General features: G+C 42.0%; 1 protein-coding gene across 2 annotated transcripts in view; it reads left to right on the top strand.

Moving 5' to 3' along the window:
• LOC310696377 (rho GTPase-activating protein 7-like) overlaps positions 1-15,650 on the top strand; it is a 92,584-nt gene that overhangs the window by 12,617 nt on the left and 64,317 nt on the right. Inside the window, exon 1 of one of the 2 annotated variants that reach the window (XM_083481842.1) lies at positions 12,452-12,911. The exons of the other annotated variant lie outside the window; for it this stretch is intronic. Coding sequence (XP_083337968.1) covers positions 12,797-12,911 — 115 coding nt within the window. The 5' untranslated portion in view covers positions 12,452-12,796. Of the gene's footprint in view, positions 1-12,451; positions 12,912-15,650 lie in introns of those variants that run through there. 2 annotated transcript variants of the gene reach the window in all.

The raw sequence follows: 15,650 nt of genomic DNA, 5'->3' as shown, positions 1-15,650 counted from the left end.
GAGAGAGCGTGAGCGTGAATGCACTACTGCCGAGCTGACACATGGTGGCTACAATTTGCCCCAATTCCAGTATCATCCAAATATCTCTATACTCCCATAAGTTCACCCCCCATAAATTTATTTATTTATTTATTACTGAGTTTTTAAGGTAGATTACAAAGAGGAGAATAATGGTAAGGCAATATTATATGGTCAGTTAAAGTACAGAATAATACTTATTTTCAAATAGCTTAATTAGATTGATAGACATTGGTTTAATAAAGATAATATACAAAAGTATAAATATTATGCAGTTCTAGCTTTTTTAAAATGACACAACCAAGTGCTTAAGCTGTAATAAAATAGTATAGCTGTAGCGTATCTGAAATACAAATTTGTTTGTTCATGCACTTCGTTCTTGCACACCCATTCCCTTCAAACACTATCACTTGATCAAGATGAGGACTTAATTTAAGCCTGTGCTGGGTAGTGTTAGTTCAAGACTGGCCAAGAACAGTTCCCTAACCCAAGCGACTATACAATGGCAATCCAAGATACACAACCCAGGATCCCTTGAAATGTTGTGGAGGTAATTTTTGGCGTACACAAGGTGAGGGTTGTGTCCTGGCCTGACTGGCAAGTTGCAATGGATTATAGGGTGCATGTCTCAGATCTCATGCTGCTTCATTGGCATCCATGAAAAACCTGTTGCCTCCAGCAACGATTTGAGTTGCTTGTGCTGCTGACACCAGCTCTGTTCATTCAGCAGAAGGAACTGAGAAGAATGGAAGGAATCTGCCACCTTTCATCCTCTCCTGGCCTCCCTGCAGTGTATACTCAGCAGGATGTAAATTTCTGTTGGCTGGCTAGTCCTCCTGAACTACAAATTGTGGACTGTGTCCTTCTATTCAGTGTCTTGGCCCTTGCTGCATCAGTGCCTCCCTAACTCATCAAGTTGTGCTTCTGCTTGGCTGTGATTGGGTCCAACTCTCTGCAGGAGTAGCACAATTCATGTGGTAGGCAAGGGAACAGATTTGAGCTGGCCTGAGCACTTTTTGAAAGCTTGCTTCTGTTTTTCCCCCTCCACCCTTGCAGCATGAACAGCCAGGATATTTGGAGAGCTGTGAATAGTTCGGAAGGGCACAAAATCCTTATTGAGGCAACAGGGACTTGAGGCAACGAACCGTGTACTTCAAACTGTGTGTCTGTGTATTTTGAGAGAAGGTGCAGTGGGAACCTAGAGAAGTAGGTTACCTTCCTTGGTAGCGTGGAATTCGGTCCTGCTTGTATTGCTCTTTTGCAAAACTTGTTGCAGCTTTGCTTGCTGCAGCGCTCCGAGAAGCTGTGTGTGTGTGTGGCTTTCCAGTCAGCAAAAACTCACTTCAAACTCGAGGATCTTTTCCCTCTCGCTCTCTTTCTCCATGCTGCCAAACTGAGCCAGGTCCTCTGAAGAGCAGCTCATTCCTGTCCAAGCAGTTGGCCTCCTCGAGGGGCCCTGACCTTATTAGCAGTAAGGGGATGCTTCTCTGCCACTTCCAGGGAGGGAGGGTCATGAGAAGCAGCCATGAACGTGATGAGAATGTAAACAAAGGGCCAGATGCACCTTCCCAGACCTACATGGGGGACAGTTTCCTGAGGTGATACAGAATTCGACTTTACAGAACTGTGCTTCGTGTTGTGTAGGGTCTCCCTTTCCCATTTGATTTGCTTGCCCAAAAGGTAAGACTATAACAGTGTTTGAGTCTTGCTGACATAGCTCATTCCCTTTTACTGAATAATTAAACATAACTGTAGCCTGTTTTTTGCTTTGATTTATCCTTAGAATGCTAATGCCACTTTTGAAGGGGGTCTGTGGGGACCCACCAGAGGGCATTTTGATCAGGGTCCTCTTAGACCTTAACCCGATGCTGCCTGGATGTGACATAAGAGGGGTGTGTGATTCATTATATTTAAGAGCTGCATTGGTCTCTCCAATTTATTCTGTACCAACCTGAAGGCTGTGTAACTTGTCAATTAAGTTGCTTGCCTCCCATTTTAACACTGATCAGTCTGCCCACTGCTAGAAGAGGTGGGGGGTGGGGTGGGGTAATAAATGAGTGTTGTGTCTTTTAGCAATAAACTAAAGTGAAGCGCAGGATATTCCTATTAAGCTTTTGGTATCTTTTATTCGCAGGATCAGCTGAGCTCATTAAAGCTAATCTCCTAATATCTTATACAGAAGCCTATTGACACATGAATTGCTATGAGTTTAGAGGGGTAGGCTTTTGCCTGAACCCCCCTGGATCCAGACCAGATTCAAGTTCTGGAATAGCCAGGCTACCTTCCTGGTGTGGTAACTGCCCTCCAAGTATAGGCCATTAAGGTAACAAAGGAAGCGGTTCTGTGCCAGACAACAAATGGGCGGTTAGATAGAAATACAAAAGGCCTGAGTTGGGAGTTGACTTATGTGAACTAGAAGCTAGAAGTAAGGCTGAAGGCTGGACAGCTGGGACACAGAATGATGCCTAATATGTGCTAGTCTTGCTGACTATCTTGGGGTGTTAATGCTGTGAGCCCGTCCATCGTAGGCTCAGATTATATATATGCGTACATAAACCAAATATCATAAAGACATCACAGTCTCCGCTGACTCTCATTTCGAAGAGAAAAACAAGCCCTGGGGAAGTGCCTGGAACCCCTGGAATCTCGCACCGCTCAGTGACTGGGGTGGCGTAAAACAGTATTATAGTTACAAATTGGCCACTTGACAGCAGGTGGAGTCTAGCCCATGTCCTCCCTTTATTTAGGTTTGCTTAGAAAGTAAAGTCAGCCTGATTCTAAGTATGGAGACTAACCTTTTCTCTTCTCATATGTGCATACATGAAATTGAATAAATAAGCAGACTCTCCACTATGTTGAAGGAATTTAGTACAAAGGGGCCCACTTGGGAAAGATGTCTCTTGGCACAATCAGGGGAAGTGGTGATAAAATCCCTTTTTAAAATATACTTGCAAACAAATGCCAGAAAACTGGAGCTACATTAAAAGAGATTTCTGAAGAAATAAAATGGAAAGACTGCTGGGTGGCAGTGGTTTATAAGTCCTGCTTAATCTGCATGCTAAAGTTCTTCAGGAAAAAGGAGCTTAATGAAAAATGCTAATTACTGAAATCATGTATTCATTAGTACTGTAGATGCAGCATGAGACGCTTGAAGGAAGAATTTCTAAAGTATTTTTGGTGGTATTCTTAACTGAGAAAGCCAGTTTAGCTGTTTGACTGCTGCTTCTTTCCCAGGTCTCAACTGCTGTTGTACCACATATGAGAATCAAATCCTGAACTGGTTGCTGTAAAATTCTGCAGATCAATGTCCAAGAATTATTACAACAGACTTCAAGAAGCAATGTATTAGGATGGCACTGTGCCATTTACAGAGGGCATTTCCTATGGCCCTCTTAATCAGATGCTCAGTAGTGAGCCACAAAAGAGAGCCTTTCAGTGGTGGGCCCCTGTTGTTGTTGTTTAGTCGTTTAGTCATGTCCGACTCTTCGTGACCCCATGGACCAGAGCACGCCAGGCACTTCTGTCCTTCACTGCCTCCCACAGTTTGGTCAAACTCATGCTGGTAGCTTCGAGAACACCATCCAACCATCTCATCCTCTGTCGTCCCCTTCTCCTTGTGCCCTCAATCTTTCCCAACATCAGGGTCTTTTCCAGGGAGTCTTCTCTTCTCATGAGGTAGCCAAAGTATTGGAGCCTCAGCTTCACGATCTGTCCTTCCAGTGACCACTCAGGGCTGATTTCCTTCAGAATGGATAGGTTTGATCTTATTGCAGTCCATGGGACTCTCAAGAGTCTCCTCCAGCACCATAATTCAAAAGCATCAATTCTTTGACGATTAGCCTTCTTTATGGTCCAGCTCTCACTTCCATACATCACTACTGGGAAAACCATAGCTTTTACTATACGGACCTTTGTTGGCAAGGTGATGTCTCTACTTTTCAAGATGCTGTCTAGGTTTGTCATTGCTTTTCTCCCAAGAAGCAGGCGTCTTTTAATTTCGTGACTGCTGTCACCATCTGCAGTGATCATGGAGCCCAAGAAAGTAAAATCTCTTACTGCCTCCATTTCTTCCCCTTCTATTTGCCAGGAGGTGGTGGGACCAGTGGGCCCCTAGATAGGGATTTTTTTCCTAGTACTGATTTGGTATTAGGTCAAGACTTCTCTGTTCCAATACCTGGTTTTAAGGTCTTGTAGTACAGTTGGTGGTTTAAATGGCAACATTAAATGGCTGTTTTTGTTCTGTGGTGTGTCTATAGTCTTGAATTCTGATGGCTGGTTGCATCTCAAGTTTATTTTACAGCATGGTTTTATTGTAATTTTTATTCTCTTTTCTTTAGTACAATGTCTTGAGAATTTATGAGGTGTCTCATAAATATAATTGTGATACATCCTTTGTAGATGTGAGTTGAACAGTGAGTCCTCTGCCTTGCAATATTAATTCCTTTGTCCTCTTTCCTCCCTGCCTTACTTCCTCCACAGTCCTTTTTGCAAGCTTAGGTGGGTGATGGGGTGATGGATCATGACTTATACAGTGGTACCTTGGTACCTGAAAGGCTTGGCTCCCAAAAGTCACAAACCTGAAAGTAAGTGTTCCGGTTTGCGAATCTCTTTCAGAAGCCAAACATCCGAAGCGGCTTCCACTTGAGTGCAGCAAGCTCCTGCAACCAATCGGAAGCAGTGCCTTGGTTTGCGAACAGTTTCAGGAGTTGAATGGACTCCCAGAACAGATTAAGTTCGAGAACCAAGGTACCACTGTATTGAATTTGTTGGTCACCTTTCTACAGGGAAAAACAAAACTGTACCAAAGATAGAAGAATAAAAATGAAGCATTCCATTTTTAAAGTTTCATACTGTAAAAATATGAAACCCAGTCTCAATATGGCAATCATGTCATAGTTGTGTACATATTGCATCTTTTAAAGCACATTCTCCCCCCTCCCCAATATTTCTGGCATTGTAGTTTGTTAAGGATTGCTGAGAATTGTAATTTGATGAGAGGTAAACTACAGTGGCCAGAATTCTTTGAGGAGGAAAACGGGCTTCACATGTGCTTTAAGGATAAGAGTGTGTTCACAACCTTTGGTGTTTGACCTTGTGAACTAGCCTTTAGGCCAGCAGGTAGGTAATTGACTAATACTTGTCTGTGAAGTGAGTGCAAAATCACTGTGTGAACAACATGGATTCTGAGCTGGCATGTGACTGAAAGCTTTATTAGAGAAAACTACAAGTTTTATTATACAGTGGTACCTCTGGTTGCGAACAGGTTCCGTTCCAGAGCCCTGTTCTCAACCTGAAAGGAACGCAACCCACGTCTGCGCACTCACGGGTCGTGATTCGCCGCTTCTGCGCATGCGCGTGATGTCATTTTGCGCGTCTGCGCATGCACGAGTGGTGAAACCCGGAAGTACCAGAAAGTAACCCTTTCCGGTACTTCTGGGTCGCCATGGGACGCAACCTGAAAAAACGTTATCACGAAGCAAACGTAACAAGAGGTATGGCTGTATATGCAAGTGGATGGGAATTGGTCAACCTATTTTATTCTGTTACTAAATTACAATGTTCCCAAATTAAGAAACATATTAGAGCCAAATGAAGTGGCAGATTTAACATTTCTTCTTCCCTTGCTGTGTTCACATGCGGTGGTCTCTTCTTGTGGAGCTTAGAGGCCTTTTTTAGCTCAGAGTCTCCAACAAATTGGGTAAGAATACCCTTGTAAATGGCTTGCCCATTTGCAGCTCTTTCCTAGTAGCTGAACCCTGGGGAAGAAGCCATGTTCGTATAAATCCTGAAGTCCGCAATAAGAGAACAAGATAGTTGTTGGAGACTTTTAAAAGCAAAAGTTTTTGTTTTGTAGTTCTTGACTAGAACCACTTCCTCTTTCATAGGAATAGTGTCTGCTAATGCAGCACAGAGCCACTTCTCACTATTTTTAGTTGAAAAGCTTTGTGGTCTGCCTTGTGACCAGCTTCTGTTTTGACTCTGTTCAGACATCATGTGCTGATCATCCAGACATCCATGCTCCATTCTTCTCTTTTTCATGTCAATTCCCTCTTCCAAGTTCACTCTAATTACAATTCAAACATCACAGCAAGCTATGGTTAGAGGAAACTTGGCCCTGGAGGACAGGAGAAAGAAACTAGGTAATGCATGAGGCCAGTCTTCTGAACCTGTGTCTGAATCATCCATATCTAGGAACATTGACTATTTATTTTTATTTATATTGCACATTAAACACATCTTAAGAGCTGCCTTACATCCCAAATACTTGTGTATGTAAACCAGTGAAGATGTATCTGTAGTCTTTGCATCAGCTATGAAAGTTTTTTCAATTTCCCCCCCCCCTAAAAAGTAACATAATGACAAGCCTTGCCAGACAATAACCTAAAACAGTTTACTTTAATAAATGGATATCAATGAAAGATAAAGAGCTTACTTTCCTGAATGTGGTTTCAAGTATAAATGGAATGTAGGTGAAATTATTAAATTTGTATTTATATAGAATAGTTCATCTTAGTGATTGTGATGTGATTATTTTTTATTAGTGTGAAGGTGAAAATAAATGTGGACTTGTTGTCATGTTGCATAATATCTCTTACCCTGCAAAATCACACTGACCTGAGTTCTCTCGCATGCGAGAGAAAGTAAAACCCAAAGATGCTTGATTCTTGGTCTCACAAGAGCATGAGACCCAACCACTAGGAGACTGTATGTTTGGAATGAAGGGGGGGTGGAGGAAAAAACATTTTTTTTCTTTGCACGATGTGATATTAATAACCCTTCACCCCAGATAGAAATAAGATTGTTGCGTTTTTACTTATCACAAGCAGGAAATCAAGAACTGTGTGGGATGGATTATAACAGGAGAGAGGATTGGTGAACGGTGAGAAAGAGGAAATTTTTTATGACGCAGTTAAAAAATGGCGTCTCGCCAAGACAGGCTTGCCGGAGAAAGAAGGACAGGGGGAGGAGAATCAGGATCATTCGAAAGAGAAGGAATGTTGGAACGCAAGCTTGACCTGACAGAGCCTCCTGATTCATTTGATTTATTTGGCAAGCCTGAGAAAAGTAAAGGACAGACCGAAGATTTTTTTTTTTAATGGAAGCGTTGAACAGAGGCTGTCCCTGAGCGATATGATCTTTGGAGAGTACAAAACCCACACAGAGGATGCCTGTTTTCAATCTGCTTGTGAAAATTATCAGAGATCGCAAAGAAAGGAATATACGATAACAACAAGAATAGAAAGAAAGTAATAAAGGACTATCTGGATTGAACTGGATAGAACTGTCTAATTAAAGCAGTAATATAAGTGATGTTTGGACTCGTTCGGAGTTTTGGACTCGTGCGGAGCTTGATGTATGGGCACCCCCAACAAATTTAAAATTTGGCTGTATAATTTGGAACTAATGTGATTTGGATAATGTGATGTGATTGGCCTGTTAATAAAAAATATTTTAATAAAAAGAGCATTAACCCAAAAAATGAGTGTCTTTTGGTCAGACGCTCTGGAATAAGGTAGCTGATTTGTGCCAGAGCGCCGGACCAAAAATGGGACATCCCAGGGATCTAATCAGAAGCTGGAATTTGCTTCTGTTATTCCGGGATATCCTGCTGAAATCCCGCTGAGGATTAGGGCTGGGCAATATCAGCTTTCCAACATCACGGTGCATCACCAGCCAAACATTGCAGTTTGGTGATATACAGTGATGTTGAAAAAACGAAATGCATTAGCCTTTGCCTGTGAGGCTTGAGAGCTGAGGTGGCTTCACCCAGGCACCTGCGGGTACAACAGTGCAGCTTGTTTGCACAGCTCAATAGGGGATTGGGAAGGTTCCCTTTCTACACCTGAGACAGCCCTGATGCTCTCCCTGCTTGTGCACGAGTGGCAGAAGCCTCAGGGCCACTCACCTGGGGAGAGAAAGGCTCCCCCTCCCTAGCTGTGATAGCCCCAATGCCCTGTGCACAAGTGAGCAGAGCATCGGGGCTCCTTTAACTACTTGCAGCAACTGTGCTTACTAGCTGCATTTTGCTCTGGCAGGGATGGAGCCTAGTCAGGTTGAAACAGGACAGAGTTTAATTTCCTTGCCAAATCATGAGGCTCTGCAGACTTCAGAATACAATGGAGACTGGAATTAAACAAATGGAAGATAAATTGCTACTAAAAAGTAAACAGGTAGATCTTGCTTTCCACTGTATTGCTGACTGCATCTTGTTAAAGATCACTTTGCTGAATAGCTTATGCCTTATGGGATTTGGACATAGATTTTGCAAATTCAAGATGATATTTGAAATGACAGATATTGGCAATTTGTGTTCCTTTTTTGGTGTATGGGAAGCTAAACAAAGTGCAAAGTTGAGAGCATGATTGTGTCTATGGTGATGCAGTTCCAGTGAACTTGAGAAGACAAAAACAGAAAAGGCTGCAGGAGGGTGCAATGAAAAGATAAAGGTTTAGATTTATATTATATTTATTATAGGTACAGTAGTATCAAGGCTTTGTAGCAAAACCCAGTGCTATCCAACCAACTGTGTCAACTTCCACAGGATTATTTTTTAATCAAGCTTGATGGGCTTCATCTCATTTTGATCTGTACAGATCTCACTTCCTTAAAGAACTTCCTGTTTGAAACAGTGACAAATGTTGTGTGCTTTATGTAACTCTCACTAAGATCTGGCTGATGAAGAACTGGTTAGGCTCAGGCAATAAGTTTGCAGTACACTTGTGAGTTTGCCTCTTCCCTTTTTTAGCAGTTAACCCCTACTAAAGCTGATCACTAAAGCTGCCTTCTGTTTTCAAAGCCGCTTCCTATTATTCCAAGTAAAAAAGTCTAAAGTCTGCACTGATACATACATCCAAGAATTGAAATATGTAAGCCAAGGTGTTGCAAATTCGTATGGTGAAAATGTTACTCTCATAATAATCTTGGATATTATATGACATCAGCATAGCACTTTATGAGAAATTAGGTTAACAATGGTTTTGGCAAACTACTTCTATTTCTATATTTTTCTACTTGGAAATTGAAAAACTTTATTTCATTCACTTCAGATATACTAAAGATCCCACTGCAGAACTGGTAGCTTTATTTTGCTCCTGGCATGTGTAATTATTATGTGATTTGTCTCAGTAACTCATTGGGCTTATATTACTATGCAAATTACTTGATAGATTCCAATGACAAACTCTAGCAATCATTTAGTGCAGCCACTCTGCTGAACCCTCTACTCTTCCTGCCCCTTCACCATACATGACAACCCATAATATTGCAAAGAGCTGCAAATATGGTTGTAAATATACAGTAAAATTAAAAAGAAACAAAAAAATGTGGCTAATACATTGTTTATTGATAAGTGATAACCAATAAAGTTGTCAAGAAACTATTTGCATACATGCATTCTTTTGGGATAATTAAAGCACACTAGCATATGTTTAAAATCAAAACTATTTACAGCAGCTTAAAATTTAGGTTAACAGGCATAGCAGGATTTTGCCCAAATCCACAGGCTAGTAGGGTAGAGTTGTCTCTTGCTTGCATAACTTCCTGTAAAAAAGCTTCAAATGTGTCTTGGAATATCTTTTTGTTTTTAAAAGATTTACTCGCTATTTGAATTCCTGAAATGAAGGTAGAATAGTTTTTAAATAAGCTTCCTAAATGCAGTTCCTTAGCTTTATAACCTTGTACTATGGAAAGGTGAACATAAGGATTAATGTTCAGAGAATGTAATATCAATAGAAATACTACATTGCTACAGGCAAACCTGCAGTAAGTTATTCCTTGCGGAGGAGGGAGGTATGTTTCTATCCAGCTTTTATCACATCTCTTCTCCTCATGTCTCCAGTAGATCCCAAACAGATCCATGCCCTCCAGATGTTTTACGCTATAATTCCCAGAACCCTCTGCAGTAGTATTTTATTGCAGGTGTATTCTGCAATATGTTCTTAAGACAAAAACAGAGCTTAGTGGTAAATTTATTCAGCTTTAATTTGTTCTGTGATGCTTCCCCAATGTCACCATATTATATTGCTCTCTAGAGTGGCTCTAATGCAACAAAAATGCGACAAAAATAAACCAGAACATATGGAATAGTTGATTTCTGTTAATTTCTGATTGTGAAACATTTGTAATGTGAATGAGCATTCTGGCCAATATAGTTTTGCATTCACATTGAAAAGTGGTTTAAAAGAAGAAACACTTTATGGACTTTATCCACTTGAGGCATCATGTTGTTCAATAAAACAAATACCGTATTTTTCACTTCACAAGGCGCACCGGACCATAAGGCACACCTAGTTTTTAAGGGGGAAATCAAGAAAAAAAATCTTATTTCCCGCTTGCTGTCTTGGCTTCATTTTTAGCCACGGGGCCCAGAACAGCGGCAAGGTTGCAAAGCCTTTGCAGCACAGTGCAAGTTCCTGCTGCACTCCAAAGGCTTCAGGCGGCTATCCCTGAAGCCTGGAGACTGAGAGGGGTCGGTGCTCACCGACCCCTCTCGCTCTCCAGGCTTCAGCGAAAGCAACACGTAGCCTCCGGAGCGCGGAGGGAGCGCTCCCTCTGCGCTTTGGAGGCTTCGCGTTGCTATCGCTGAAGCCAAGGAGCCTGCATTGGCTCCATAGGACGCACACACATTTCCCCTTAATTTTTGGAGGGGAAAAAGTGTGTCCTATAGAGCGAAAAATACGGTAATAGCAACTGATACGTACACCTATCCTTTGCAAAACCATCACAGATTATATGATATTTGCTTGTTGGCATATTGAACAGAGCTTGGCAATTTGAATATTATGTCCTTTTGTCTAAAGCAGGGATAGGGAACCTGTGGCCCTGTGGATGTTGTTGGACTTCTGTTGCCATTGTCGAGAGCTCCACGGGTTCTCCATCCCAGCTCTAAAGCAAATAGACAAAGAGGGGGGAAGGTGAGGAAGTTGAACAGCCAGATTCTGGATAATGCTGGGGGAATATGGATAGTATTCAACAAAGTTTTACTCAGAATAAACCCACTGAAAGTAATGAACACAACTTAGTTAAAACCATCAATTTCAGTGGATCTGCTCTGAGTAAAACCTAGTTAAATACCACCTTGTTTATTTTCTGACATAACAGCCAACTATTCAAACTGCAGAATCCATTCAGGCTTAAGTGATACACTTGAACATAGTCTGCAAATGAAATATATCTGTAAGGTGACACCACATGTGGCACACTCTAGCAGTTTGAGGGAAGAGGTCCTGGCACTGCTGTCTTTTCAGTATGCTCTCTCATCCTAGGATGGGAATAGTTAAAAACCTACCACTGAAGGAAATGTCAGTGTCAAAGCAGTGTTTTCCACAGAACATCTATTTGAATATTAAATACTCTGGAGTAGTTGCACTTTCATTCCAACGGCCATTGTGGATATGACTGCCAAGGTTCCACAACTTTTGTTTGAACTATTCATTTATCATAATGAAATGACAAACACGATTTATCTGGTATTGGGAAATATTGGGCAGGGTGCAGCGCTTCCTGCGCACGCAGTCTGAAATCTGTACTGTATTAACCTTAAAGTCAAGCTATGGAGATGGGAATAGGATGGAAGGGAGAGTGGGCTTTTATCTGTTGAGCACTTAGCATTTGTTAAGCAGTGGGGAGAATATATGATTTTAGCATGACACATAATTACTGTGGAGCATTTCCTGTCACAGGATGAAGTAATGGCCCCTGGCTTAGATGTGGGGTTCGGGGGGGGGATGAGACAGGCAGAAGGTAGCTCAGGATCTATGGATAGAGTTTCAGAGTGATTTGAGTTAGATCAGCAAGGATTTTTGACTCCCAATTTAGCAGAAATAAAATGGCTCCTTCCTGCCGTCCTAATTTTGCTGCTGAAATTAAGGCATCTTGGGATATTTTTTATGTGCAGGATTGTGAGCTCCTGTACTTGTAGCCCTGGGCTCAGAATTATTTCATTCTAAGTGTATAAGAATCTTGAGGATCTAGGAAAAGCAAACTCGAACCTGCAAACCTAATTTCTGCCTGCCTTTGGCTTGCTTTTAATAGGAATCTGTCAAATTCAAAGATAGCTCTGTGCAGTGAGTATGACCTGTAATACTTAAATGAGACTTCCAGGTTGAGACGCATTTGCAGCAGGAGGAGGAGGCGGCAGCAAACTGAAGGGAAAATCTGTTGTCTTAATTCCTTGCTTTGGGGTTCCCAGACACATCTGGCTGGCCATGGTGAGAAACAGGATGCTGGACCCTTGGTCTGATCCAGCAGGGCTGCTATTCCCACACATAAGAGAAGAACGGAGCAGTAAGAAAACTGGGAAACAAGGAAGTTTGTTATACACACTGTTGAGCTGGAGGAGCTTGGAAGTAGTACAGAGAACTGCCTGCCTGGCAATGTTATTCTGTGGTTGCCTAACTCTTTTATTTGCACTGCAGAGCAATCAGCATGTTTTTAGTTTTTTATAAAATGTGGCAGCTGAGATGCAGATCTGCTCTGAGTCAGGGGGACTCCGTCAGGCTGCTATTTCCTTTTCAGCCTGACCCCAGATTGTTTGGAAGGAGTTTCTCACTCTTCCTCCACCCAATTCCTCCCCCCCCCTTCCATCCTGGCCTCTGAGGGGTGTTAACAAATTACATGCATGCTCTTTATACAGCAACCTTCTCTCCCCACACACCCCCATCTGATCTAAAAGGAGAAAACTGCCTGGGAGAACTGCATTGTCAACGATGGTAAATTTTTGCTCAGCTCATTGGATCTTAATGGGCTAGCTGTGCCTCTGTGGGTTGCACAGCAAAGGATGGCATACCCAGGGAGGTCTCGTTTGAGGAGGTCTTTCAGTGAGCATATCAGGGTCTCCACCAACAAAGCATGGGATGTCTTCTGGAAGAGCGCACGAGAAAAACGCTTGTCAGGTCAGTTGTCTGAGTTCTTTCACTACTAATCTTCACAATTTACTTGCCTTTATTGACTGTGTGCACTTCCCATACCAAAAATGGAGAGGAAGTCTCTTAGGGAGCTATCAATGTTGTATTGGCATAAGTATATATGTTATCCCACCTGAGATCGTGGATCGGGGTCATACCTTGGTAGTTCAGAACGGGAAATGCAGGATATTGACTCATTGCTTTCTTAGTTGTTGATGCAAACCAGCCTCAGTACATCACTTTCCCGGTTAAATATGTCAAGTGAATATGTAATAAACTAGACATTGGAATTTGGAATCGTGTGAAATCCTGGATTGTGAAATGTCAGATTAGTCCTGTTCTTTCTTAGTGCATGCAACTCTCAAGTGTGGTGACCACAAACAGCTGTTATGAAAAGCCGTAGAAGAAATCTAAAACACTTGGAATGAAATGGTTGTATATACGTTCAGTTTGCTGCAGTATGCAATGTTTTGATGTTCTAATGCCAAATGGAGCATATATAACTATTGAACCTTAAATCTATGTGATAGCGTGCAGACTGACATGTTGATACCCTGACACTCAGTGGGGAAATCTGGTAATACCAAGCGAAACATTTTAGAAATGTGTTCTAAATACAGCACTTTTCAAATAGTGCAGCTGTGGTCAGAGGACACCTCTTTTTTGGCAACAAAGTTTTGACTTTTTAGCTTAACCCCAGAGTCCTCCGCGACTGGACCTAATGGTCAGGGGTACCTTTACCTTTTTAATACTGCTTAGCAATTAACCAGATCTGTTGTTAGGAGAATATTGTTTCCTGTTAGCCCCAAGTTCAACCAGGTGAGTAGGGACTGGGGGGGGGAGGCACTGCACCTGTACCAGGATGGGACAAGTGTGGTTCTGTGTGGCTGCCTGTCTGTCAGCATGTCTGCTAGCAGTGGGGTGGGAGAGGGGGCAGAGCCTGAAGCTATCAAAGTCTACTCTGCTCTTGGCTGTGGTCCTCTATCTGGTCTTTGCATTCTCACTCACTTGCCCTGGTGTAATATAGGTATTTGTTTATTTCTATATTACATTTATATCCCGTCTTTTTTTCTGAAAGGAGTTCAAGTAGCATGCATGGTATTAATTGCCAGCCTTGTTTAACTAGGTTAGTTATATTAGTAGGGTTTGTACCAAAGGAAAAGCATTGGTTAGCATTTTGAAGTACACCTTTATAGTAAAAGAAGGACTCTTAGACTAAAGACTGTAGGACCCTAGAGTGGGGAAAGGGCATCCTTTGAGACTTGCTTGAACTCCACACTCAAAATATTTAAGGTTGGGAGGGCCTGGGGGATGTGAGTCGGCTAGGCCTTGGTCAACCAAGAGATCCCTACTGCTTCTATTTGGGACAGCTTTCTTTGCTTACTATGAATGACATCCACCCAGGTATTCAAGCTTAATTATTACATGTTCAGGTGGACAAGTAGTGCCTTCAAGGAAATGGTTAACTATGTCTGAAAACATGAGTATTAACCAATAGTGGAGGTGCTCGGGGCACCATTCTGATTGGTTCTGTTTCATAAATTTTGAACGCCTAGAGATTTTGGAATTGATTAAAGCAAATGAGAGGCCTATGGCCCTCCAAATGTAGTTGGAGTCCAGCTCCCATCAGTCTCATCCAGCATGGCCTTTTGTTAGGCATGGTGGGTGTTCTGGTCCAAAAACATCTGGAGGACCACAGGTCCCCATACATGCATTAAAGGAACCTTAATTCGAACATTGTGATACTAAAGGTTTACTTATACGGCTCGGTCTGCTTATTGCCGTCTGTCCTGGTAATGTCCAGTAGGCCTGCTGTTTATGTTCTTTGCTGAGTGGGCTCATAAAAATGTTAAGAGTCATAGGCAGGCAGAGCAAAGTGTCATAGACATGGACACAGGTGCAAAGATATGCTAGCAGTGGGGAATCTGGAGATCAGTCTTTGCCAGGAACATCTGTATGTGGCTTTGGGTAGGCCAGTCACACTAAGTTTTGGTTCCCCATATGTGAAGTATGATATATTGCCATATGTCCTCTTTTTCCAATACACGTCCTCTTTTTCATGGGTAGAGTTGTCATAGCAATCCATAGAAGAAGTCGGCAAATTTGTCCTTTTTTTTTTGCTCTTCAAAACATGGCAACCCTGAAAAACTACAATCTGTAATACAGATTGTGGTGTAAAAGACGTAGGATAAAAAAATAATAATCATAGGACAAGATTTAGAACATGAGACATTAATTAATTGCTCTTGTAAGTTAAACAGAAAAGTTAGTGCATCTGGGAGATAATGTTAGGAATCTCCTTTGCCTGGCAAAGAATAATCCAGAGTAGTCTAAAAATCTTATGTATTTGAAAAGGTTTCAAGCACTTGTAGATACTGATGCTTGCCAGGGTTAAATCTAGTGAATGGAAAAGCTATTTTCCAGGATCCTCTTCCATAATCCCCTCTCTTCCCTTTGCAATATTGATCATTTATTGGTTGGTTGGTTGGTTGGTTGGTTGGTTGATTGATTGATTGTACTTTAATCTATTTGGGGTAGGGTGGTAGGCACATATTCTTTGCATGCCCAAGATCCCACGTTCAATCTGTGTCATCCCCAGGTTGAGCTGAGCAAGACACCCACCTGGAGAGCTGCTGTTAGTCTGTCTGCAATGCAATGCTGAGCTAGGTGGACCAGTGGTCTGATTCTGTATAAATCAGCTTCCTATTTATTCTGTTATCCCACACC

This window comes from Podarcis liolepis (assembly GCF_965112155.1).
Source record: "Podarcis liolepis genome assembly, chromosome: 2".
Lineage (NCBI taxonomy): Eukaryota > Metazoa > Chordata > Lepidosauria > Squamata > Lacertidae > Podarcis > Podarcis liolepis.
The sequence above is the reverse complement of the archived record's forward strand: the minus strand, read 5'-3'. Positions and strand labels throughout refer to the sequence as shown.